The following is a 27,889-nucleotide window of genomic DNA, read 5'->3' as shown; positions in this document are numbered from 1 at the left end:
TCAAACTCTGCCTCACCGACATGAAAGCTTGGATGTCAAACAACAAGCTTCAACTTAACGCCTCCAAAACCGAACTCCTATGGATCAGAAACAAAAACACCAAATACCTACGACCTACACTAACATGGGATTCCACTCGACTAACGGCAGCAGATCAAGTTCGCAGCCTGGGAGTAACCCTAGACGGACACCTATCCTTATCCAACCACATATCCCAAGTAGTCTCCACCTCCTTCTACTACCTTCGCCAACTGAAAAGGATCAAACCCTACATCTCCACACCAGACCTTGCCCAACTCCTATACGCATATGTCCTCTCCAGAATGGATTATTGTAACTCGCTATTTAACGGACTAACCAAAAATAATATCAAACGCCTCCAACGGGTCCAAAATGCAGCCATCCGCCTCCTACACAACCTCAACTACCGCGATTCCATCTCCCCGGCACTCCATGCTGAACACTGGCTCCCAATTAGCCAACGCTGTACTTTCAAAGCCCTGACAATTGCCCACAAGAGAATCTACTCCACCACCCCCTCCTACATAAAATCCAAACTTCCCATCTACAACCCCACTCGCACCCTCCGCTCAAAGTCAGAGATATGCCTATGCGTCCCCCCCGAAAGATCCCTGCTCACAGAAACTGCCCACAAACGATCCTACAGCCACTTCATTCCACACCTCTGGAACCAACTTCCCCCCCAACTTAGACAACAGAACTCATTATTAACATTCCGTAAATCGGTAAAGACCCTCCTCTTCAATTAAAGATCTCCTCTGTCTCTCCCCCCCTTAGGCCCCACCCTCCACTCTCCTATCTCCTTCCCGAAATTCCAGTATGACCCTCTATTACTCTACCCACTAACAAATTACACCTATACGCTTATAACTTTCCTTAATTAAACTACTGTATTTCCCCCTTCTCTCTCTCTGCTTAATCTCTCTGTATTTAATTCTCTCCAAAAACTATAAATCCAATCACTAAACCTGTTGTACCACTTATATGTCTAGTTACTCCGCACTGTGTATGTTCATTTGTAATCCGTTCTGAGCTTTTGGGAGGACGGGATAAAAATCTAAATAAATAAATAAATATCTCTCCTCTCCTGCCTTTCCTACAAAGTATTGAGATCGTTAAGTCTGTCCCTAGACTAGAGTTGCCAGACCCCCCTAGACCCATCCCCAGGCCCACCCTAGCCCTGCTGCCTGTTCTTGTCGGGCAGGGAGGAAATCCGCACATGTACGGATGCCACGCGATGACATCATGTATGTGTACATGTGATGTCGTCACATGGCATCCACGCATGCGCAGGTTTCCTCCCTGTCCAACGTGATTTGAGGAGACTTTTCAAAACCCGGACAAAGTGCTGATTTTTGAAAAGCCGTCTGAACCCCCAGACATGTCCGGGGAAATCCGGACGTCTGGTAACCCTACATATGACATAGATCAGAGGTGTCTAACCTCAACCCTCTCCAGATCGAATTTTCAGGATTTCCCAAATGAATATGCACGAGATTTGTTTGCATACAATGGAAGCAGTGAATACAAAGAGATCTCGTGCAAATTCCTTGGGGAAATCCTGAAAACTCAACTGGATTGCGGCCCTAGAGGACCGACGTTGGACAACCCTGACCTACATCATTGATCATTTTAGTAGACTTCCTCTGGACAGACTCCATATTGTTTAACTCATTTTGAATGTGCATTCTCCAGAATTTATTTATTTAAAAAAGAATTGAAAAAACTGATGGAAACAATATTGAGTGTCCAAAGTATGAAAAATCCTTAGATTAACAAATATAATGGAGCAAAATTAAAACAGAGGAGAAAAGAGAGTACAAGAGTATCAAACACGCAGCTATATTACAGAACTTTTGAGCAATATTTAATCTCTACTGGAAAAATAACAAGCTTTATCATCACCCCTGAAGAAGCCCGTTGGAGCGAAACGGATGAGGCCTCCGTTGGGTTATTAAGATAAGTGCTTGACATCATAAAGCCATATCCTATATTATCGAGATTTTCAATATTTATCTGTTGGTTATTTAATGCTCAATTGAAAAAGAGAGATATTGATATTCAATCACAATATTAATTTATATGTATAAACACACATTGAATTTTGGAAAATCAAATCCACTTAAAAAAAATCAAAAAATTATACAGGAGTTTTTGACCAGTGATGAAACCCAACCCCAATTAGTTATGATCTTTTTGATTGTAGTCCAGGGGTTTTTTGAGGTCATTTTTCCTCTGTTTTAATTTTACATTATATGTAATACCGAGTGCTTCATTACATTTGTTAATTTAAAAAAGAATTGGCCGTTGCAAAACATTTAATGAGATATGGGGCCCATTAGCAAATTTTGTAACAACCAATCACTAGTTCAAGACTTCCAATTTTTAATAGAGTTTTATGGAGGGAGGGGGGTGAAAAGAGATTTTTATTACTATTTGTTAGTTATAAGTACTGTTTTATTGTGCCAATTGTTGTATTTTCTAATGCACTTTGTGTATGTTTTTAAAATGAATAAAGAATTATTTAAAAAAAAAATTTATCAACCACCTATATATAGGAACATTACAATAATAACATGCACAGAATATAACAAACAAGACTTACAAACATCTTGGGTTACAGATGAATAATCGCATCTTAAATAGATCTACACAGTACAGTTGATCTTAAAACCAGCATTCTAAATAAGGTCTCACCAGAATCTTATACAGGGAAATCAAATAATACTTCTTTTCCTACTGGCCATTCCTCTCCCTATGCACCCAAGCATCTTTCTAGCTTTAGCCTATGTCTTTCAACCTGTTTGGCCACCTTTAGATCATAGTAACATAGTAAATCACGGCCGATAAAGACCTGAACGGTCCATCCAGTCTGCCTATAAATTATACTCATTAAAAAATACAAGATTAGATTAACTTGTCTCTTCTTTGTTACTTCTGGGCCGTAGACTGTAAAGTCTGGTATTGTCCTAGGTTCCAAATGCTGAAGTTGCCGTCCAAGCTCACTCCAGCCTATCCAACCACCCCGTTGTTTGCAGGACATCTACCATAAAATCTGGCCAGTAACATCCTCCTGTTCCATATTAGTGGAATTCACATGCCTACCCCAGCCAATCCTACACCGAATCACCATATCTTGAACACAGACTGTGCAGGTCTATCCAATACCAGCCTTAGTTCTGTACTTTACATCCTTCATTTTCTAATTAGAGATCCTCTATTTTTATCCCACGCTTTTTTGAATTCCATCACTGTTTTCATCTCCACTACTTCCCTCGGGAGGGCATTCCAGGCAATTATCACCCTCTCCTTGAAGAAGAATTTCCTAACATTGCTCCTATGTCTTCCTCCCTGTAACCTCAAATTATGCCCTCTTTTTTTACCATTTTTTCTTCTCTGGAAAAGATTTGGTTCTATATTAATGCCTTTCAAGTATTTAAACATCTGTATCATATTTCCCCTATCCCTCCTCTCCTCCAGACAATACATATTTAGGTCTTCCAGTCTCTTCTCATACTTCTTTTGGTTCAAACTTCTTACCATTTTTATCACCTTCCTCTAGACTGCTTCAAGTCTTTTTATATCCTTCGCCAGATACGGCCTCCAAAATTGAACACAGTACTCCAAGTGCGGCCTCACCAACGACCTATACAGGGACAGCAACACCTCCATTCTTCTGCTGGTTATTCCTCTTTTGATACAGCCTAGCATCCTTCTGGCTGCAGCCACCGCCTTATCACACTATTTAGATGCCTTTAGATCCTCGGAAACAATCACTCCAAGGTCCCTCTCCAGCTGTGCTTATCAGCCTCTCACCTCCCAGCACATACAGTTTCCTCGGATTTCTACCCCCCAAATGCATCACATACAATCACACCCAAGTCCCGCTCTTCTATTTTGCACATAAGCTCTTCACTCCCTAATCTGTACCGTTCCCTCAGCCCAAATGCATGACCTTGCATTTCTTAGCATTAAATTTAAGCTGTCCAATTTTAGACCATTCTTTAAGCTTCTCTAGGTCCTTCCTCTTGAATTGTAAACTAAAATGCAAATTAGGAAAAAAAAAAAGGGATAGGAACCAGGAAGCTGAAGAATACTATCAAAGAGCATGGAAGCCAGAGAGCAAATAGTATTATTTATATATAATATGTTCAATATAAAATATATCTCGGCCAATATTCACCTGAGGGCAGTCAGCTTTTTTTTTAAAATGCTGACCATTGCTAGCTACATTAGCCCTAGATATTCGGTGCCAGCACTGACTAGCAGGGGCTAAATCTGGTGGGTCTGGCTGCTGTAGCTTGTAAGTGTCCTAGCCAATGTTCAGCTAGAGCCCATACAATGAGATAGTTATGTGGGCCCCAGCTGAATATTGGCCATGATCCACATAACTAGTTTGCAACCAAAACAAAGAAATTGACCCTGGGAGATCCACAGAGAAGAAAATCCAAGAGTGTAGGACCCAGCACGGTCCGGGTTTCGACAAGGCAGTCTTCCTCAAATTGCTTTTGGTTTTTCAGCGAGTTCTTCGCGGAGCTCCATGCAATTGCTCTTATGGACTGATTAGTTTTTCCACTTATCTACCGCCATAGGACTATCAGGGACCCCTGAGGAAGACTGCCTTGTCGAAACACGGAACGTGTTGGGTCCTACGCTCTCAGCGGACTAGGTCCTAAAGGTTTGTTTGTGGATTACTTGCTTTTATGTGGATTGTTAACGTTGAGTTTTGGAACTTTCAAATCTTCAATAAAGTCCATTTCAGGAACATCGTCACTCCACAGTGGGGGGGGGGGGGTTTCTCCCACATGACTAGTTTTTCATTTGTAGGTCCACCAATTCCCTAAAAAGCCCCACCCTTCCTATCCCATTCCCCCCCCATTCATTGAGGCTCAAAACTCTCCTTCCCCCTAAGAACAGCAAGCCCCAGCCCCTCCCACCCCCTGGTCCAGATAGATAGATCAGAGGGTAGTGTCATGTTAGTTACTCTTCAAAAGTAGTTACTTACAGTTACTAGTAAGGTGGCTATGTCACTCTGTCCATGTTTACCCCCGCTCCCCCCACTTACACACACCCTCACCCTACAGTGCTTTTTTTATAGCTGTAACTGCCAATCTATGCAGGTTGATCTGACCCAGGATGTTTGTATGTTCAAAACACCACTAAGTGTATACCAAGGGACAGCTCAAGGCAATCTGCTGCCAGAGGCAAAAGGCGAGCTGGCACTCAAAGTAGGGGTGGGGCAAGGGCTGCCAGATGCTTATGGCAGCAGCTTCTTAGAGGGTTGCAGTTTCAGTAACACAGTAAATGACAGCAGAACCTTGTGCACCACTCCTTTTAGGCCCAGGTCACCCATGTTTAAAGCAAAATAATAGATCCTGCCAGACAAACTTGAAGAACCAGTCTCTCGCCACACAAACTTTAACCTGCTTTTCTGCAAAAATACAAAGGAGATATATGATGCTCAACAACAAGGAGCAAAATGAGAAAGAAAGCAAACGAAAAGCTTAGTTAAACACACCATAATAAAATTAGTTATATGGGAGCTGATATTCTACCTCCCCACAATGTGAACATCAGAACTAGAACATTTCTCCATGGAAGTCACCATACCAAGCAGCTTACTATGACAAAGATTTCCGCCCATTATTAATTAGATCCACGTCTTATAAACATTTCAGAAAACTCTTGAAAACTTTTCTTTTTTCCAAATTCTTGATCAATTAGATTTCTGTATATCATACTATTCCTGTATTCTTTCATAGCATAATCTTTTGTTAACCATATTGAACTTATGACTATGCGGTCTAGAAATTTGCTGTTACGTTATGTTACAAAAAACAATCCTGATTTTCATGTTATCTGATCAATAGCAACACAGAACTCTCCACTACCAGGCACATTGTGAAATACAAAACCTGAAAAGGGGCTCCATATTTTCTACTGAATAGCGTACAAAGACATCTACAATTAATATTTTCCAAAGCTAACATATTTCAATTAATAAATTCCAAATAAAACACTTTATTCTACCTTTGCTTTCTGGACAGCTTCATGTTCTATTATGTTGGTTCCAGTTTACTTGTCTGCTTTTCTGTTGTTTCTTTCTCCTTTCTCCTCCTGCCTTGTTCCTCAATATACAATATCTGTTTTTTACCTCTTCCTTCCTTCCTTCCTTTTTTTTTGCCCCCGTCTACTCAGATTTCAGCCTACTCCTTTCTACTTTTCACCTACCTATCAACTTTCCATCTCCTTCTCTCACCCCCTAGGCTCTCCCATTTCCCTTCTTGCCCCTTCCACTTCCCATCTTACCCCTTCCACAGCCTCCTAGTCCCATTTATCTTTCACCTGTTTCCCATTACCTCATGGTCTATCCTCTGTACTAATTCTGCTCGATTCAGGGTAAACATTTTTTATTCGATTTGATTCACCCTGTTGAATTGATTTTTTTTTTTTAATCTTTATTCATTTTGAGGCCATAATAAGTGCAACATATTATTCAAATCATATTACACTATAAAAGCACTTTAAAAAAAATCAAAATTGTAATGACAAATAAATATATCACCCCCCCCTATACTCATATTCAAAAATTGCACTCAAAGAATTAAAAATATTTTCCAACCCCACCCACCCTGGACGTGTATGATCATAGTGCAAAATCAACCAGCACTCTTTGCAAAATTTTGTCAATGGCTCCCAAATCTTCAGAAACTTCTTATAATGTCCCTGTTGTATAGCCAAAATACATTCCATTTTAAAGACGTGACACAGGGACTCCCACCAAAAGGTATAGTTCAATCAATCCCAATTTTTCCAATTCCTTAAAATAAGCTGTATGGCAACCCCTGTCATAATAAAGAGAAGTTTGTTATTGTGAGATGATATTTAGCTTTTTGCTCTCATCAAAGTGCCAAATAGCACAGCGTCGTATGTTAGTGCCACTGGGTTTTCCATTACTTTGTTCACCTGATCCCAAATGGATCTCCAAAATTGAAGTATCAAAGGACAATAAAATAATAAATGATCTAATGATCTAATGTCTAGTGTCAAGATGACAGTGCCAACACCTATTAGACTTGGAACTATCTAATTTCTGTAATCTAACCGGAATCTAAAATGCTCTATGTAACAAAAAAAAAACCCAAAAAACACGTTTGTCTCATAGATGCAGACACCATACATCTCATCCTCCAAGTCCAAATTTGTGGCCATTGATTTTTTTTATTTGATTCACTTTCAATAACACAGCTTTTAAAGTTTAAATATTTTAAACATTTTATTTAACTAAGGCAATAACATAGTGTCTATGCGATCTGACCCAATATGATTTTTCTTATCTTTCTCTTAGCGTACTCTTCCATTTTTCTCTTTTCTGTCTCTATCCACTCAAATGTAACTCTTGCTGTATTCCTTTTCACTTTTAATCTAATCGACTCTCTATCCCCTTCTCTTATCCTCTAGCTTTCACATTTCCCATCTTCTTATTCCCTTTTATCTGCTCTCCATTACCACATTTCCACCCTCTATACTCATTATTCTCCTCTCATTCTTCTCCTTCACAGCTCTTTCACATGGATCCACCATATTTAGCATCACCCTCCTTGTCCTTTACTCCACCCTTGTAAATGAGCATTTCCTTCATCTCTCTCTTTCTTTTTCGCCATCCCTTTCACAAGTCCATCTCTCTTTTCTGCCCTTCTACCCCTTCCTCCCAAGTCTGACTTCTCTCCTTCCCTCCCCCTTCTGGCCCCGAGTCATATCACTTCTACCTTTCCCTGTCTATCATTCCCCCCCACCCTGCTATCTCTGAGTTCATCTCTCTCTTTCACACCAATTTTACCTTCCTCTACCAAGTCCATCTCTCTCCACATTTTCCCCCTCCACCAAGTCCATCTCGCTCTCCTTATTTCCCCCTCTCCCCCTTCATCCACTCTACCATATCTCCATGACCCTTTTCACCCTTTTGATATCTACTACTACTACTTTCCCTCTCCTTCCTTCTCTATCCTTCCCAGAATTCCATCTCTTCCTGTCCCCTTTAACCCCCTCTGCCATCTCTCCCTGTCCCCCTTCTAGCCCCTCTGTCCTCCCCCTCCATCTCCCAAACCTGTCTAAATTGAGCTCTGCCCTTTATTCTAATACTGGTTGGCTTTCTCTGACACACCCCTTCCCAGCATCTAATTCTTTCATCCTTCTCCCCCAAAATGACATTTTTCCCATCTCCCCGCCCACCCGCATCTACCTTTCATTTGTGGTAAAAGTTGCTGAGTGGTGGTAGTGATTCACAGAGCTACCCTGCCCTTTGTCCTGGTGTCTTCTCTCAACTGTGGCCCACCCCAACGGAAACAGGAAGTTGTCAGGGTGGGCTGCAGTAGAGAGAAGATGCCAGAATTGGGGGCAGGGTAGCTCTGTGAATTGCTATCATTGCCCTGTAACTTTTACAGCAAATGAAAGGTAGATGTGGGTGGGCAGGGGGGTGGGAAAAGGAAAAATGTTGTTTTGGGGGAGAAGGGTAGACGAATTAGATGCCGGGAAGCAGGGAAAGAGAGATCCAACCAGCAGGTATGCTGGCCGGCAGCAAGATGCCGCTCCCTCAACAGTGCTGCCTGAGGCCGCAGCCTCAGTTGGCCTCATTATAGGGCCGCCCCTGTGTATACCACAAAGGATATTAAATCCAGCTAGTTTGTGAATTATTTTATCCTGATGGCATGATTTTCATAGGTTTAAAATGAATAAATTCAGTGCACTGTTTTAAAACATTTCATCTTTTTATCTGTCCCATGGGTTTGGCTCTTTCTATGAAGAACCTACTCCTTTTCCCTCTCTTCTATCATTCTTGAACAGACTGCAACTAAGTCTGGCGATGGAATGATATCTAGGTCTGCTGCCACCATTTGGGGAATGTTTATGTCATTTGTTTCAAGAGTCCCATAAGTTTATTAAAGCTAAAGGGGCCGATATTTAGACTGTAGGAGGCTGATCGAATAAGTCCCACAGTTGATGGCGAGCCCAGATATTCAATACTGGCTGTTCTCAGTGAGTGGCATTGAACATTGAAGGAAATTATAAACCTATGTTTTCTGCTGTTGTGAATTGTACAGGGGCCAGCATTCAGTGTTTCTCACCAAAGATCATTGCTAACCTACAAAAGAGGGGTCTGTATAGAAGCAGATGTTGCAGAACACATGTTTTTGCCGAGTCTAGTGATTTATGTACTATTGTATTGTAAAGACAGCTAGGAGCTGTCAGAAACGTTTATTTTCTCCCAGAATAGGTGGTGCCAGAGGATAAAAACATAAGAATAGCCTTACTGGGTCAGCCCAATGGTCCATCAAGCCCAGTAGCCCAGTGGCTAATCCAGACCCTTTGTACCTGGCCAAAACCCAAAGAGTATCAACATTCCATGCTACCAATCCAGGACAAGCAGTGGCTTCCCCTATGTCTTTCTCAATAACAGACTAGGAAATTGTCCAAACCTTTCTTAAAACCAACTACGCTATCCGCTCTTACCACAACGTCTGGCAACGCGCTCCAGAGCTTAACTATTCTCTGAGTGAAAAAATATTTCCCTCTATTGGTTTTAAAAGTATTTCCCTGCAATGTCATCGAGTGTCCCTTAGTCTTTGTAATTTTTGATGGAGTAAAAAATCGATCCACTTGTACTCATTAGTGATAGGTAGCATGATTCTAGAAACAGTTATATGTGAGGTAATTAAGTATAATATTACTACAAACTGTGCATGTATTTTCCTGGGTGTACTTATGGAAATCAGAGATTTATAACTTTATATAAAGATGGGCTGTGAAATTTTGTATTCAACACAGAGAATCTGGTTTCTGGTTATATCCGACAACCAGCACTGACAAAATAAAACACTTTCACATATTGCTATGATGGATAGGAATCTAGAGAGCTTGAACTGGACTGTTTCAGATTGCCCAGAGATAATGGTTACTATTTGTTGCTTGGTAAGAAATTTATTCTTGCTCCGGTATGGCAGGGTCTTTCTATCTGGTCCTTTCAGTGCAACTGAATATTTCATTTTAGTTTTATTATGGAAACTTTGAAACTGATTTGTATTTCACAGCTGGGAATATTTCTGTTTCCCTCTGTGGGTTAGTTTGGGGATATTCTTCTTTCCTGTTTGAAGGATCCCCAAGCTTCTCTGGGTGATGCCCCTCTTTCCTGCTTGAGGGGCTTCCAGGTTTGTCCCTTCAATATCCAGGGGATTTTTTTTTTTTTTTTTTTTACCACTGTTAACTTCCACTGGCTTTTACAAAGCTGCTTTATTCAAAGCTGCAGTAGATGTTTCAACTGCGGGCCAGTGAAGTAAATAGAATTCTTATGCGCGTTGGAGCATTTACATCACTGGCCCGCACCTTTGGATCCGCACACAGCACTGCAACCCCACCCGCCCCTCCCTAGAAACCTCTACCGCGGCTTTGTAAAAGGAGCCCTTAACTTGCTAAATCAGTATTCAGCATTAGTCGGTTACGTTAATAGTGGCCAAAGATACGCCTGCTATTTGCGTGGCCTGATTTGGTCGCTAAACTTAAGCCAGCCAGTGCTTGAATATTTGCAGCTAGCCGGCTAAGTCATGCAGTGTAGGCAGCTAGGAGCTAGTGGCTAGCCGCAAATATTCAGCGGAGATAGTCAGCCAGAAGCTGGTTGTAGCCTATTAAATAGCGTTGAATATCGGGTGGTAAATGTTTATCCCAATGCAAATCTTTGGGAACCATTATATTACAGTAGTACTTTAATAATTTCACAGAGCCTTTAGTGTCATGACTGGATATCTTTGTAAGATAGGGAATAGAAACAGGAGTATGTCTAGTAGCCCTATAGAAAAAGATAAGTTAGTAGTGGTAGTATAATACGCTTTGGTGTATATTTTTTTTTTTTTATAAAAAGTGGGATATCAAATGAAAGAGTAAGAAAAAGGAGGACATTACAGACTTCACATAAACATGCGTGTTCATCAGGGCTTAATTTCTTGAATGACCTGAAATGCAATTACAGATCTTCATAGTTTCCAGAGAAGCAAGGCTGTTCTGCCCCTGCCCCTCCCCCTCCCTTCCAGACAGCCTTCAGGAAAGAGGAGGGGAAATGCAGAAGAGAAACTAGCCCTTCTCCTGTTGCTCCTGCCCCTGCCTCAATTCGTCCTTCCTCAGCAAAACAGTTCCCCTTCCTTTTTCTCTGATGTTTATCCCTCCTTGATAGTTGCATTGGCTGTTTGATTATTTTATTTTATTTTTTATTTTTTTAAATTAATTTTAGTATAATTCACAAGTGTAAACTACTTGTTATAGAAATACAGTGTCATATTCCAATTGAATTAACATAGAACCATTTAACATTTAAAAGTAAAAATTATTATTGAATTGACTCTTCCTTAGACCTCAATTGAAAAGAGAAAAGAAACAAAAAGATTACAGGGAATAACATTACGATAAAATAAAGAAAACACAAGCGCTACCACCTGGCTTTATTCTTGAGCTACACTCCCACCACTAGATAAACCCTTAAGATCTAAAAAGGATCGTAGATGTTCTGGTATAAAGAACACATATTTTAGTCCCATATACTCAATAACACATTTGCATGGATAGGCTAACAAGAATGTAGCACCTAGCCTCCTTGTTTCTTCTCTCATTCCCAAAAACAATTTTCGCCTTTCCTGAGTTACTCTAGTTACATCATGATATAACCATAAACGTTGACCACAGAAAAATGTTCCCAACTTTTTAAAGAATAACCTCATCACTGAATTAAGGTCTTGTTCAAAAATAAAGTTAACAATTAGAGTTACTCTTTCTTTAACTTCTCTAGACGGTTCCTCTAATACTGCTGTAAGATTTTGCAAGTCTTTGTCAGAAACCAGATTCTCACCCCAAGGTATTTCATTATTATCAGAATTTCTTTTTGAAACAGGTAAAAAGTACGCTTAATTTATAGGCGGTATCTGGTCTTGCGGAAAATTCAAACACTCTATAAGAAATTTTTTAAAAATCTCAATCGGTGATATTGCTGGTATCCTCGGGCAGTTTAAGACTCTCAGATTCAATCTTCTATTATAATTCTCTATCATTTCTATTTTAAGAGCAGCAAAGTTTTGTTCTTTAATTATATAGTAATTGAGTTTTTCAAGGAAGCTGACTCAATTTGTGTTTTGTCCATGCATTCTTGTTTAACTTTAAGCAAACTATCTGAAAAAGTGTCCATTTTCTGAACCAATACCTCCATGTCCAAGGCAGTCTTCTCTACCTTCGCATCCACCTTCTTGATAACCTCCAGGAGTATCTCCAGTGTCACTGCTGGGGTAGTTGCTGATCTTCCCTCTCCTTCAGCGGTCTTTCTGACCAGCATTCCAGCTGGGGCATTAGCTCTTCCCAATGCCTGCTCCGGGGTCTCCTGATCCTCTCCTTCGGGGCTAAGCTCAACACTCTGCGCTCCTGCTGGACACGGTGGCGCAGAAAGAAGCGGCGGTGACAATGATGTCTGCAAGTCCAGGGACTCGAGTGCTCCCTCACTCAAGTCCGACGCGGAGCTCAACCACCGCGGGGACATCCGGGTGTCAGCTGGACTCAGCGGCTGTAAGAAACGTTGGATCGTCTGCTGGGCCGGCGACGATGTGAGCAGCGGTAACTGAGCCGCTCTCACATTCCCCTTCCTCTTAGTATGGGGCATATCGATAGAAGGTAACAGCTTTCCAGTATATTTAATATAAAGTTGAAGAAAATACTAAGCCTTCCAAGCTCAGCTAAATAGCTTCCGCCATCTTGGATTCCTTTCTCTGTCCCCAGTTTGATTATTTTATTACCATATTTTTCACTCTATAAGACGCACCTGACCATAAGACACACCCACCTGTAGAGGAGGAAAACCCAAGAAAAAAAATTCCCACCACCCCTGCCCCGTACCCCCTCTGATGATCAAGTGGTAGGTTGGACAGGGTCTTATAAAGTGAAAAACCCATAGGCAGCGTAGGCAACCCCCCGCCCCCCACCCCCTAGTAGGCAAGGTAGGCACACTCAAGGTAGGCAGCAGAGGCAGGCCACCCCCAGTACCTATTTTTTAAGTCTGTTGGAGCTTTCCCTACTTCTGTCTGTCTCCCTCACCGGATAGCTCTTCTTTGCGAGAACTGACTGCAGCCAGTTGGGGAGCGGCGCCGGACCAGGCAGGAATGCAAACAGCATGTGCCTGCCTTCTGTGCCACTCTGCCCAAACTGATGAAGAGCCGTCCGGCGAGGGAGACAGGCAAGAGCAGGGAAAGCTCCAATGGGCTTCAAAAAGAGGTACCAGGGGCTGCCTAAGACACACCCTTATTTCCACCCCCTTTTTGGGGGTGGAAAAAGTACATCTTGTAGAGCGAAAAAATACGTATTAGCTGAGATATGATTAAATCTCCCAAGTGAGATGGTACTAATTTGGTCATGTTGTAATTGTTTGGTTTGGTTTGGTTTGGTTTTTGGATTGTTAATTATTATGTATGGATAGTAAGTGCGTTGATAGTGTAAGTAAAAAATATATGAACTTTGGAAATGACTAAAAGCTATTCCATCCTCACCACCATTACCTTTCATCTGTATTCTGGGAATTTGTGCACTAGAAAATGCTGGGTAAAACATTCTCACTAGTGAAGTCAGATTTTTTTTCACAGTATATAAAGCATCATTATTTGCTAGATGAGCTGAAGCATTTTTCCTATTTTGTCTCTGGGAAACATGCTTAGTACAGCTAGCTTTCATATTAACTATTCCTACTGTGTCTTAGGATTGGAATCAAGCCTCACAAAACCACAAATTAATGACAAACCTCAATGTCTTCACTGCTGTAATTCTTGTCATCGCATGAAAATGAGCGAGCCTTTGCCAGGAATTACTTTAAAATATTGCTAAACGATAATTAAAATAATTTTAAAAAAAACAAGCTGAAAGTGTGATGTGACTGATTCACACTTCCTATTTGTGAGAAAGGTAAGTAAATTAGATGACAATTAGCCTTGAATAACTGATGTGGTAATGAAAGCAACTCTTTTTGTAGGTGTGTTATCCTCCTTGTTCTTGTAAAAAGATGATAGTTTTTACATTGTGTTGAACCAGACTTTCTTGTCTTAGGCTCAGATTCACTAAAGATAGCGACTCAATCACTAAAGATAGCGAGTCAATCAATCTCTGGCTGATTTTCAAACAGCGATTGATTCACTATCAAGTTTGCATGCAAATCATTTACACGGAGGTACAAATCATTTGTATGCAAGCTCACCAACTCAATCATTCAGTGAGCGATTGAGACATGTGCAGAGCCCAGACAGTAGTGACAAGAGAAGCAACCTCCTGCCAGTTTGTGTTTTTTCTTTTTTTTTTAATGGCACAGATATTTTGCGTGTATTACATATGCAAAATATCTGCCCAAATGAAAAAAAGTCCCGCCCCCCCTCCTCGACAAAGCCTGAGGGGGAGAGGCCTAAGGCCCTTTTGCTGATGGCAGATGGCGGAGGAGCAGGAGGGATTGAGAAAAGGACGCCGGTAGTTTTAGAGATGTTCAATTTGAGTTTGTTATGCTGGAGCAAGGAGCTAATTTTATTGAGTTTATAATTGATTTCAGTTATTTCATCAGGTGATGTAGGATTTAGGGGGTGAAGCAGTTGGATGTCATCAGCATATGTAAATACAGTGAAACCTATAGATTGAGCCAGAGTAAGTAGAGCTGTCGAGAAAATATTAAAGAGAAGTGGTGAGAGAATCGATGGTGGAGGAAGTAGTCATTGAAGCTAACTTTGTAATTTTGATTCTGGAAGTAAGAAGAGAACCATTGCAGAACTGTACTGGAGATGCTAATAGATTTTAATCTTTTAAGGAATAGGGAATGATCAATGGTGTCAAAGGCAGATGTAAGGTCTAAGGATATCAAAATGGAAGATTTACGATGGTCTTTAAAGTAATGAACTGAAGTTGTCAGAACGATGAAAGAAAGTTCGGTAGAGTGATTTTTTTAGGAATCCAGTTTGATATGGGTGAAGAGCATTAGTTTTTTCAGCAAAATTGGACAGTTGATTGAAAGCCAATTTTTCAGCTATTTTTGCTAGAAAAGGTAAGTTAGCGATAGGACAGTAATCGGTGATTTGGTTTTCAGATATGTTTATTTGTTTGAGCTTCTGCCTGTCTCCCTCACCGGACAGCTCTTCTTCGCGAGAACTAACTGCAGCCATTGGGGAGTGGCACTGGACCAGGCAGGAATGCGAACAGTATGCGCCTGCCTTCTGTGCCACTGTACCCGAACTGATGAAGAGCCGTCCGGCGAGGGAGACAGGCAAGAGGAGGGAAAGCTCCAACGGACTTCAAAAAAAGGTGGCTCTCTAAGACGCACCCTTATTTCCATCCCCTTTTTGTTTGACAAGCACTTGTGTCAGATCTATCTTATACAAGATTCTACCATGAAAGGGTAGTTCTTCAAATTCATTCTAAATTCCTCCCAAAGATCATCCCAGAATTTCATCTAAGCCATTCTATAGTTCTCCCTATCTTCTTTCCAAGACCACATTCTCACCCTAGTGAAGCAGCACTCCATACATTGGATTGTAAATGTGCTCCTACTTATTACTTGGATCACATCAAACCTCATGGAAATTTTAACTCAACTGTTCCTATCATTTGATCCTAACAAACTAGGAGCACCTGACATGAAAATAACCATCTCTACATGATTGGTAGACAGAATCTCTTTTTGCTATGCTTGGACTAGGCTGACACTTGTGAGCAACGGCAACTTCAATAGCTCATCTTCGTCCACTCCCATTGAAAACATCTGTAAACTAGCCACCTGGTCCTCGGTTCATACCTTCACATCCCATTTCTCCCTGGAGATTCATTCCAGAAGGGATAGTCGGTTCATCCAAACAGTTCTACATAGGGTTACCAAGCATCCGGATTTCCCCGGATAGGTCCTCCGTTTGAGGACATATCCGGAGGTACGGATGGCTTTTCAAAACCCGGCACTTTTACTATTTACTACAACGAAGAGGGCGACCTGCAATCAGATGGTTGGACTCGTTAAAAACAACAATGGGGATAATGCTGGAGGACCTTACCAGACTAGCACAATACCATTTTAAGTTGCTAGGGCTCGGACATGAGTCAATGGCACCTAACTAACTGTTTAACACATTTCTAGCCTTTGAAGGAAACTTCACAAGCTACAAAACTTTTCATTGGACCAAAGTGAAAATGACCAACTGAAGATATGGTCTTCAAGAGCACAAATAGAACATTCTTGTTAGGTAGCTATTATATTACTGTTTAATAATATTACCACACCCATTTGATTGTAAGTTGTAGGGGGCTACAGTTCAGGTAAGCTAAACCCCAGACTAATAACACTAACTATTAAGGCTTAATAGTGCAGTCTTTATATTTCCAAAAATGAAATGTACCTTTACAGTAAAATTTAGGAAGGTTAATGACAAGAACATAGTTAAAGTATGGAAGTTCTCCTTCAGAAGTTAGTACATACTGGGTTGTACTGTGGTCCATTTATTTGCTCCACAGCCATTCTGCTTCTTTCTTCTTGCTAATGTACTGTGTATTTGTTTATGATGGAGATAATTTAATAGAATGTTTTATGTAAATGGTCTCTTATAAAATGAGTCTAGGAATATAAAAGTACAAGTGGTGACAAGAATGCTTATACATTTATGTGACCCACATGTAGAAGTATTCAAGGGTGGAGCAAAAGCAGAGTCGCAGTTTACCTGCATTTTGTATAAAATATGTTTAGATGTTTATGCATGTGCAAGTGTCTGTGGTTTCAATGTAGACATGATTTCTGCAACTTTGCCCTTAGTAGATTTTAAAGATACTGTACATAGGTGAATTCTATATAAGGCATGCAAATTTTATATATTTATTTGGTTTTGAATTCCATCCTCAGGAGAGCTCAGAACGGGTTACAAGTTTACATACATAAAGCCTGGTAAATTATGACATGATAAACATGACACAGCATTGCACAACAAACATAGGATGGCAATGTAACAAGTTAAATTTTTTTTAAACTTAAATTAAAACCCACCTGGGGGGTCCTGGCCTGGGTGCTGGAGACGGGTTCTGCCAAGGCTCTGATGCCAAGGCAAGGGAGGTTGCAGCCAGCAGTATGGGGCCCCGGGGCTTGAATTGCAGTCCTGTTGTGACCCTAAGAGGGCTCATGTTTGGGGCAGCACGATCACAGCCAGGGTCTGAAGAGGCCTATACAGGCCATGGGCCACAGTTGGGCACGTGCAGGGAAGAGCTCGGGGCAAGACACAGAACAGGGAGAGAGAGCCACTGAAAAGGATTAGGTCCCAATTCCTGCCCCATACTTTCTCTGTCTCTGTCATTTGAAAGTCAGATGCATCTGGGGACATATTGTAGAGGCAAGAAATGATCTCCAAACATGTCCAATTTTATTATCAGCTTCACATCCCTTTTATATCATTCATGAATCAGTGTTGTCAGCATGTGTCAGCATGTGACGTAAACACAAACCATATATGGACACAGGTCACATGAAACTTTAAAAGAAATAACAAATTACATGGGTAAGGGTCGCCAGCATTTTTTCTATCTCAAGACTGAAGTCCACAGAGGGTGCTGTGGTCAGCAGAGCTTTTTTCTTATCTAAAGCTGTTTGCAAATACGGCTTATAAAAACAATTGAATTCACTTCACAACAAGTTAAGAACATATCTTTTCAAACATAAATGTCCTTGTACTCTTCAAAGAAGGAAAGACAAACAGGGTCTGGATTTACAGCTTTAAACAACATATGCCTAAGGAAAATTACCAAGGTTCATGATACGTGTCCCTTCAGCCAGCAAGCCCAGGAAGAAGAATTCCTAGATGTACTGAAGGTGCAAAAATCTCCTGATTGGTTGGCAGCAGCCCTGGAGACTCCGAGGGGGAGGGGGCTGCTCAGGAGCTCAGAAGGTCTCGTGCCTCTGTTGCTCCTGGCACAAGAGCAGGGAAAAGGCAAGCCAGCATAGCTTTTAAAAGAGCTATGATTAACTTTATTTAAACTTCCTGCAAATTAGAAGTGTTGCGACAGCCTGGTGACAAGGTAGTGTAAGTTTCTGCAATGATAGGCAGTGCTGTTTAGATGCATTTGTGTGAGAATGCATGTGCATGCCTGAAGTGAGTTTGCATTCCATGGAATGGTGTGTGTGTGTGGTGTGTTCTAAAGAGAAACATTTTGGCAGTTAGTTGAGTTGGCTGAGTTTGCTTGAGTGGGTTGGTTGATATCAGTACTGATGGATGGATGCTTCTGAGTTGAGTTGGCTCAGATTGGTTATTTTAACTTGAATTATAGTAGAAACTGGGTAATTTTGATCGCTATAGAAAGCTTATTCAGAATGATCTGTTGAAGTAATTTTCCTTGTGTTTAAAGACAATTTTGTGGTGTCTGTGAAGACAAGTCACAAAAAAATAAGGTTTTTAAAGTGGCTTTTGATTACTGAAAGTGGTTTTTGGAACTGGCTTGATGGAAAGCCTGGGTAAAATTAATTTGATTAATATTTTAAAGGCTTAGAGAAGTTTTAAGGTTCTCAAATGGTTTGGGTGAGAGCCCATGCTGAGCTTGTTTTCAGAAACAATTTTAAAACAAGTAATGCTGTTTAGAAGACAGGCTGAAAGATATTTGATCCTTGTAATTTTAATAGGGTTTATTTTAATGACAGTCATAGTAGAACTCTGCAGCCCTGTTTGAGTCTGGAGAAGGTTTAATTGGAGTTGGGCTGCAAAGGGTTCTGAGACCAGTAAATCAGTTCTAACCCTACTGTGAATGTTTAACTGAGGGCTGGAACCTCTATTTTGGTTAATAAAGATATTTGGAAGTCAGCGGTCATCAAACCAATCTTGAAAAAGCTCACGCTCGACCCTAACGTGCCTGGTAACTTTAGATCTATCTCCAACCTACCCTTCATCTCCAAAGATCTTTGAGAAAAACAGTGCTAAACCAATTACACTCTTTCATCGACAAACAAGGAACCCTATCTGCCTTCCAATTGGAATTCAGGAAATTCCACAGTACTGAAAACATTCTTGTCAACATCATTGATGACTGCTGGAAACTCATGGATAAGGGTAAAGATGTCCTTCTGGTTCTGCTAGATCTCAGCACTGTATTCGACACTATTGACCTTATGCGGCTCTCTGAAATTGGTATCCGAGACTGAGTTACAATGGTTCGCCTCTTTCCTGAATAATAGATCCCAAATCATACTGCTCAATGATGTGCTATCGAAACCGATCTATTATCCCCCCTATTATTCAATCTTTAAGTTAGATATAGCCCACAAATACCAAATACAGATTCACTCCTTCACGGATGACATTCAACTATACCTACTGCTGGGAGAAACCCGTGATGCCCAGATTGCAAAACTCCTAAACTGCTTCTCAGAAATCAAAAACTGGTTGTCCATCAACAAATTACAACTAAACACCTCTAAAACGAAACTCCTTTGGATCCGCAAAGAACATTGTAACTACATCCGCCCCTCACTACACTGGGACTCAACTACCATAATTGTGAAAGACCAAGTGTGCAGCCTAAGGATATTCCTTGACTCCAACTTGTCACTTTCCAACCACATCTCTCAGGTGGTATCTTCCTTATTTTACTACCTACGCCAACTCCAGAAAATAAGGAACTACTTTTCTGAGTCTGACTTTACCCAGCTACTGTAGGTCTTAGTCCTCTCCCATATGGACTACTGCAACACGCTATTCAATGGTCTCACAGTGAAGAATATATGACATCTTCAGTGTATACAAAACACAGCAACCAGACTTCTAAAAAACCTCCATCCCCGCAACCCTGTCTCTCAGTCTCTCTTGTCGACTCACTGGCTGCACTGAATCTCCAGGGAGTAGTGGGATGTGAAGGTATGAACTGAGGACCAGGTGGCTGGTTTACAGATGTTTTCAATGGGAGTGAACGAAGATCAGCTATTGTCTCTCAGTCTCTCTCGTCGACTCACTGGCTGCCCATAGACAAATGTTGTGTCTTCAAAGGTCTGATGCTAGCGTTCAAATCCTTGCACGACATGCTATCAGGTTACATGACGACCAAGCTTCATCCATACGTACCAAACAGGCCCTTTTGCACCCAGGATGAAATACGCCTCAAAATGCCCCCTGGCCATGCCCTGCAACTGCAAACTGCCAAACGACGTTCCTACTCTCACTTCATACCAAGCCACTAGAATCAATTGCCCCCGCAGAAGGACTCCTCAACTTTAGGTAAGCAATAAAAACATACCTCTTCACCTAACACCCCCGCCCACAACCAATAGATGACAAAGAAATGTATATTGATACAAGACCCTCGATAAGTATCACAATAAGATAAAAACCTGTACTGAAAAATCTTGTACTGTAACTATGATGAATTCAACCTGTAAACTGTTTATTATGGATATTGGTATTAGATCCCTAATATGTGTTGAGTTAGGATGATAACATGTACCTGAAAAACTTGTACTGTAACTATGGCAAATTGTAATCTGTTAACTGTATATTGTGTATGTTGACCTGTGATTCGTCCTGGGCTCTTTGGAGAGGAGGGGATAGAAAACGAAAACAAAATTTCTTTGGAGATTTCCAGTGAATTTAAGAGTGAAACCTGGAAACAAAGCTGTGTAAGGCTGTGGCTACATGAAATTCCACACTGCTGAAAGGAGCAGTTTCAAAATATAGCTTAGTTGGATGAGTACAGTGAGAGTGTGTACACTTAAGTACTGGGCACACTTAAGTACTGGGACTAGACAGGGAATCCTTTCAATTTAATTTATTTTCTTTGGGATTAGCTAGCGCATATAGGGAGCAGCAGAAGAAGGACACACATAGAGAACATTACACAGGGAGACAAGGTTTTGTTTTATAGATTCATTTGAGATAGGCAGTAGGTACACAGCAAGCTCCAGTTCCAGCAACAGTTCCAGTTCTGAGCTTGCACGCAAGAAAGCGTCTGCGGGCCTGAAAAAAAAGGTTTATTTATCTTCTTTTCATAGTGTGCACACTATCTTTTTTGGGACATAATTTTTGGAGAATTGAAAGAACATTTTTTCTCTTCAAGAAAACATACATATAAAGGGTCAGTGATACTAAAAACATCAGCCTGAAAGAGAAAACAGATATTACCTACTAAAGGCCTTAGCTAATAGCTTTGGCATACAAAAGACTGGTATTAAGGTGAACTTACCTGAATTGCCTGAGTAAAATCTCTTGGACCTAGAAAGGGAGAAAGAGAATTGTAAGTAAAGAATTTGAATTAAGCATATAATAGAAATATTAAGGAAGAGAAATACTTACCTGTTGTTTAGTTAAACTGGAAACAAATAAGAAAACATTTGTGTAGCACTTTATATTGAAAAGAAAGTAACTTTCACTAGTTAGCAAGTGGTTTTAATTAAAATGATGAATTACATTTTGTGGTTCTAATCTGAATGCACTTTAGTTGTTCTGATAATTATTTTTATTCTGAAAGCACTTTAATGGTTTGAAAATCTTTTCATTTAATCTAAATATTTATATTTTTTAAGTTATTTGTGCAATAAAACAATATAATTTATTTAAGAATTTTCCTGTCTGGTTCTCTGGGAATCAGCTTCTCCAAAGCTTTCACTCCATTTTCACAATTAATCAGATAATTTTATTTAATTTCAGGCACCCGCTGCGAGTTAGGGAGTACATGCGCATTGTCTCAGGGGAAACCCGAACTTCCATTCGAACCGTGATAACAATAGTCTTTGGCTATTGTTTCTGAGACAAAATAAGACTGATCCCTAGTGTACGTGGTGGGTACCGTTATAGCAGCTTAGCATGGCAGACAGAGTCATATAAAATAGTACAAAAGGAAGTGGGAATGGACAATGAACACTCCACTGAAGATCACTGATGTAAAATCAACTTGTTTATTTCAGAAAAGGACACAAGCAGAAGCTGTGGACCCGACACAGCACTGTGTTTCAGCGTCTGAGGAACGCCTGCATCAGGGGTCACTGTGGCATATATGTTCACAGATGACAGGTCTGGGATAAAACAAAGCTCGGTCCAACTAACATGCCAGAGTAACCAAAATCACTGAAGCATTTTCAAAATAGACATAGTCATATATACAAGATTAGCCTATCTGCTAGCATGATAAGCATAGAGGGGCATTTTCGATAGTCTGAGGTTGGATGTTTTGGGCAGGACGTCCATTGATCCAGGAGCAAAAAATGTCTGTTTTCAAAGCTGCTAGACATCTATCTTTTATTTTTGGAAATGACCTAGGTATAAGTTTTGGTCCTTAGTACATCTATCTTTTTTTGGCCATTTTCAAAAAATAAACACATCCCCATGAAAAATGCACAAAAGCAAGTTTTGTAGATGTACCCAACTACATTGTCTGATCGTGGCAGACGATTCCCCATCAGTTGAGCTGGTTTGGGAGATTCCTGCCAGCTCAGCTGATGGGGATTCCCCCTACTAGGATGAGCTGAACCACAGAGCCCTACATCCCTCTCCCCCAACAACCCCCATCATTTCTGCCCCCCTCCCACACATCACCCGACATCATCTAACATCATAGAACACCCCCCATATCACCCAACACCCTAGTACCTTCCACTGCACAATCAGCAGGAGGGAAGCCCACTCCCTCCTGACAACAGGACCGTGTGCTGAGAATGACAGGCCTTCCCCCTCCCAATGCATCTTGGGATGCAGTGGGTGGGACCTAAGGCCCTGATTGGCTCAAAATGACGAAGAGGTCCTGTATGATTTGACATCTATCATGAAACATTGAGCACGTGGAAACACATTTAGTTTTATATTTTTGTTGGATGTTTCACGACAAGACATCAAATCATGCAGGACTCTTCACTGACCTTTTTTTTCCCCCCAGAAGTCTGTTGTCATGCTATTGTTTATGTATATTGATTGACAAGACTACATTACATATGTACATTTTCAGATTTTAATGGACTCCTTATACAAGCAGAGATGCCAAAACATGGCCCATGTCAAGTCCTTTGGATATAATGTACATGTTTCACATTTTTTATAAATGTTTTCTATGTTAATATCAACATAACTGGACATTTTGGTCATCGCTACTTCCTTTTATCCCTCTGATATTCTGTACAAATTTTGTATCTTCTTTTTTGCATGAGCATATTGCATGCCTGTCTACATTTCAATTTTAGAAAGCCAGGATATGCACATCCAAATCATAAATACATGCTTATTACAAGGGGGTTGAGATCTGGCCATGTTGTAGGGTGACACTAGGGTAAGATGTGCATTCCTCATTTCGGAAGGGAAAGGCATTTTTATGTCCACTAACACCGACATTTTACACTTGATCCCAGGGATGTCGAGGTTATACAAAGGTGCTTCTATTGTGCAGTGCAGGGAGCATGAGAGTGGTCTTCCTTAATCTCCCAGTTGTTTTTCTCCTTCACCCCCACCCCCTGATACTGGCAATTATCAGGCACTGAGATAGCTTAAGGAGACAAAATTCTGTAATTGGATGCCTAAGAAGATAGACGTCTAATGTCAATCACAGGCACCCATTACAGAATCATGCCTAACTAAAACTTTGGCACCTTTTTGGTGCCTACATTGTAGGCCAGGGTTTTGAAAGCCTACATTATAGGCACCTAAGTATTTTAGAGAATCATGCCTAATGGCGCTTAAGTCCTTCGCCGCCATAAAACACGTCTACTTTGGAGTTAGACACCATTAGGTGCCATAAGAAAGCTGCCTGTCTTATGTAGAATCGTGCCTAAGAAGATAGGCACCTATCACCCAATTAATTTATTTATTTATTTTCAATTATGAGCTTATTAAGACTCATAATTGAAGCCAGTAAACTAGGCGCCTATCATTAGGTGCCTTTTATAGAATTTCCCTGTAAGTTTCTAAAATGGCAGACATAGACGTGTTGCCTTGTTGACCCTGTTACTGTGGATGCTCCTGCTGCATGTGTCTTTATATATGTATATATATATATATATATATATATATATATATATATATATATATATATATATGTATGTAATAATAATAATAGAATGTCACAAAAATAAGTACTGCTGCAGTTTCAATAGAGGGAGTTTCAAATGACTGGAGGAAAAAGCCTCAGATTGGAACCCTTCCACTACCACAATGGTGGTCCAAGGTGGTCAGGTGAACACATCACTGGCAAAAAACCTCCAGACCGACTCCCAATAGTAGTAAACTTGAAGCAGGGCTGTTGTGCAGAAGATAGAGGAAAAATCCACTTATCTAAATTGTTGATCGGTACACCGACGATGGCCAGCGTTTCACATATCTGCTGCCTCAGGGTGTAGAGCAATCCGATCACACTGAAACCAGAATTAAAGCAAAGCTTTAAGATAAAAAACTGGACAGTTGCACGGCTTCAAAAAACTGAAAGAGAAGCCATAAGGACATACCTTTAAGCTGGACGCAAACCGCATCTCAAGATCAAAAGATGGCTGCACCGCAACTGTACTGGGATTATTATAGCACTCCCGGGTGACAAACCCGGAAGTGAATACGTGGCAAAAATTAATGCTGCGATGGTAAATGCTGACACGTGCAAAACTTCAAATACTAAAGCAGAGGCTGGTAAGCGGGAAGAGATTAATTCTATGTATGATGTAAAAAACAATTCAGTATGTAACATTAATGAAACGTTAGTAAAATATACTCCATTCCAATTTGGAATTAAGTCCATCTGGTTCTTCACTGTTTAGTCTATGCTTTAGTATTTGAAGTTTTGCACGTGTCAGCATTTACCATCGCAGCATTAATTTTTGCCACGTATTCACTTCCGGGTTTGTCACCCGGGAGTGCTATAATAATCCCAGTACAGTTGCGGTGCAGCCATCTTTTGATCTTGAGATGCAGTTTGCGTTCAGCTTAAAGGTATGTCCTTATGGCTTCTCTTTCAGTTTTTTGAAGCCGTGCAACTGTCCAGTTTTTTATCTTAAAGCTTTGCTTTAATTCTGGTTTCAGTGTGATCGGATTGCTCTACACCCTGAGGCAGCAGATATGTGAAACGCTGGCCATCGTCGGTGTACCGATCAACAATTTAAATAAGTGGATTTTTCCTCTATCTTCTGCATAACAGCCCTGCTTCAAGTTTACTACTATTGGGAGTTGGTCTGGAGGTTTTTTGCCAGTGAGGTGTTCGCCTGACCACCTTGGACCACCATTGTGGTGGTGGAAGGGTTCCAATCTGAGGCTTTTTCCTCCAGTCATTTGAAACTCCCTCTATTGAAACTGCAGCAGTACTGATTTTTGTGACATTCTATTGCACTGGTGAAAGTGTTTGTTTCAACATTATTAGCTTTTCACATTTCCGAGTTGTTTGTAATAATAATAATAACAGTTTATATACCGCAATACCGTTAAGTTCTATGCGGTTTACATAAGATTAGTGAAGTACAAGTTGAGTTAACTTAAGGGATGTGGGAACAATGGGGAGAAAGGGCAGGAACACCGTTAGAGAGGGGAAAGAGGGAAGTGGGTCAGCTGTCTAGGTATTTCAGGAATAGGTATAGATAAATAGATAGTGAAAATAAAATAAAAAAAACATTTAGGAACATAAGTTATCATTCTGTGGTAGAAAGACAAGTTTTTTTTTCTACTCACCACCAAATTGAGCACAAGAAGAGCTCTAGTTCTTTCGCACTCTATTCCATAATATCAGAATGAGAATACAAACTCACCTGACACTCCTGTTTCCTGTGTTTTCTTTCTAGCTTGTTGCTGACTTGTTGGAATTCTGCTTTTATACCTTCCGGGAGTCTCAGGCACTAAAAGTGGAATTCCCAGCTATGCTGGTGGAAATCATCAGTGACCAGTTACCAAAGGTGGAATCTGGAAATGCCAAGTCACTCTACTTTCACAGGAAATGATGGAAAATGTCTTAACAGAAGAACGTTGCCTTAAGTTTCCATGTGTAATTCCAACTCCATGAAGGACCCAAGAAACGACATTTTTAACATCTATTTACACAGTTATTCAGCTGTTTCTAAACATTTGAAAATCGCTTTGAAGGAGTTCTGGGGTTATAAAAGAGCATTAACGTACTAGGCTAGACACTGACTTGGATTTTTTTTTTCTTTTAAAATAACTCCCGAATCACTTGGAAAATGTTCCTGTTCCTATGGATGACAAGCCATATATAGTCAATAACTCTTTGATTTTGATATTTTAACATACCGAAGTTTTAAATATGCCATGGAATTTCCAGTCCTGTTTTACTCGTTGTTTTAAAAGGGTTCAAGGACTAGACTGAACTTTATAAAGCTTACCCTTGGTTTGCACACAAACCGTACAGTCGACATAGGGCATTAATTTTCCTTTTCTTGTAAAAACAAGTTTAAAAAAATAACAAATCTGTTGTGTAAAATAGTAAAGGAGCACTTGTGGAATAATCTCATACCATCTTTGGCATTTGTTATCCCATGTTATCCATTATAGTTGGCATACGCTGTAGATGGCGCTCATCCGTTATTTAATAAGAAGAGGATAAGATGCTAAAACAAATGCCTCAGCTCTGTTTATAGTACAATTGTTGCTGGCTTTACAAATAATTTTTGCAGTCTTTGCTGTACTGTATATTGCTGTATGTATAAATTGTGAAGGACCTGAATTAAGCTGTTTGGAACTTTTGTAAATGAGACAAATCTTTAATGGTTAATAGGACGAATGGGAAAGTATTTTTGAAAGAATTCTATTTTGCTGGAGACTATTTAAGTAATATCTTTGTCTAGACAAACAAAGTAATTTTTTTTTTTTTTTTTTTTGTAAAGTGAAATGTTCTGCATGCATAATGAACTGTTTACAGTGTATTTAAGAAAGGGAAAGCTGTGCCTTTTTTAGCATCAGATCTAATTTACCATTTTACAATATTGGTTGTAAATAACCTCAGCTTTTTCACACACACACACACGCCCCCCCCCCTCCCCCCGGTTGTATTTAAGCCCTTTTCGTTTTTCTGTACGTTTTATTTTTTTTTGTGTGTGTATTGCTTGCAAGCATATGTGACTTCAGCACAATTCTGAACACATCTTAGGACTTGAGCTGCCCCTTTCCTTGGGGAATCTACATCGGGTTCTGTTTGCAGCTTGGCTAGATTTCACTTATAAAGACAGAAATAGCAGTGCACCTTAGAAGGCTCCAATGGCTTCATATGGCTCCAACGGTGATAATCTGCCCTACCCACCCTACATGAGGAAAAGAATAGTAAATTATATGCTAATACAGCGAATGAATACCTTCCCACAAAACTGGCCTCAAAATAAGGAAAAAACATGCATGCACTTGGACTAGGTTAATAAGTAGTTGGTTAACTTTAGCTATCTGTCTATGTATACATAAGTCTCATTAGCAGCAAATCTACAGGAACATATACCGTTCTCTGATTATCTGTATGTTTTTAATCCAGGGAGAAAAACCAAATCTAATTACAAACATATGTATGGATTAACCAATTCTGCCCCTTTTAAGGGCATTTCACACACTCTTTGTTTCTCACATTGAGAATTTTTTTAGCTTGTGGTTATATGACCACAGTTGCTGCTGTTTTAGTGCTTTGGGACTGGCAGGGGAGTAGTTTGATCATTTACCACACTGTATATTTGTCTATATGGAGAACCTGAGTGCTTTTAACAAATGCACTGGAAGTTCAAGTGAACTTCCTTGTTTTAAGCCCTTTCCATGCTGAAAGCAGTACCTTGTGATTTGTATAATCCTAATTCAGCCTATAGAAGGGCATACTAAATATATATTTTCTTCTTTTTTTAAAACTGGAGAATACTGAAACATGGTTG

The 27,889-nt window shown here is 40.3% G+C and overlaps 1 protein-coding gene across 6 annotated transcripts in view; it reads left to right on the top strand.

Annotated features, from left to right (window-relative positions):
* NR3C2 (nuclear receptor subfamily 3 group C member 2) overlaps window positions 1–26,821 on the top strand; it is a 545,520-nt gene extending 518,699 nt beyond the window's left edge. For all 6 annotated transcript variants that reach the window (XM_033940500.1, XM_033940480.1, XM_033940464.1 and 3 more), the window contains one exon: window positions 25,814–26,821. In XM_033940500.1, coding sequence (XP_033796391.1) covers window positions 25,814–25,969 — 156 coding nt within the window. In that variant the 3' untranslated portion in view covers window positions 25,970–26,821. The remainder of the gene's footprint in view (window positions 1–25,813) is intronic.
* The last annotated feature ends 1,068 nt before the right edge of the window (window positions 26,822–27,889 follow it).

This window comes from Geotrypetes seraphini, chromosome 1 (assembly GCF_902459505.1).
Source record: "Geotrypetes seraphini chromosome 1, aGeoSer1.1, whole genome shotgun sequence".
Lineage (NCBI taxonomy): Eukaryota > Metazoa > Chordata > Amphibia > Gymnophiona > Dermophiidae > Geotrypetes > Geotrypetes seraphini.
The sequence above is the reverse complement of the archived record's forward strand: the minus strand, read 5'-3'. Positions and strand labels throughout refer to the sequence as shown.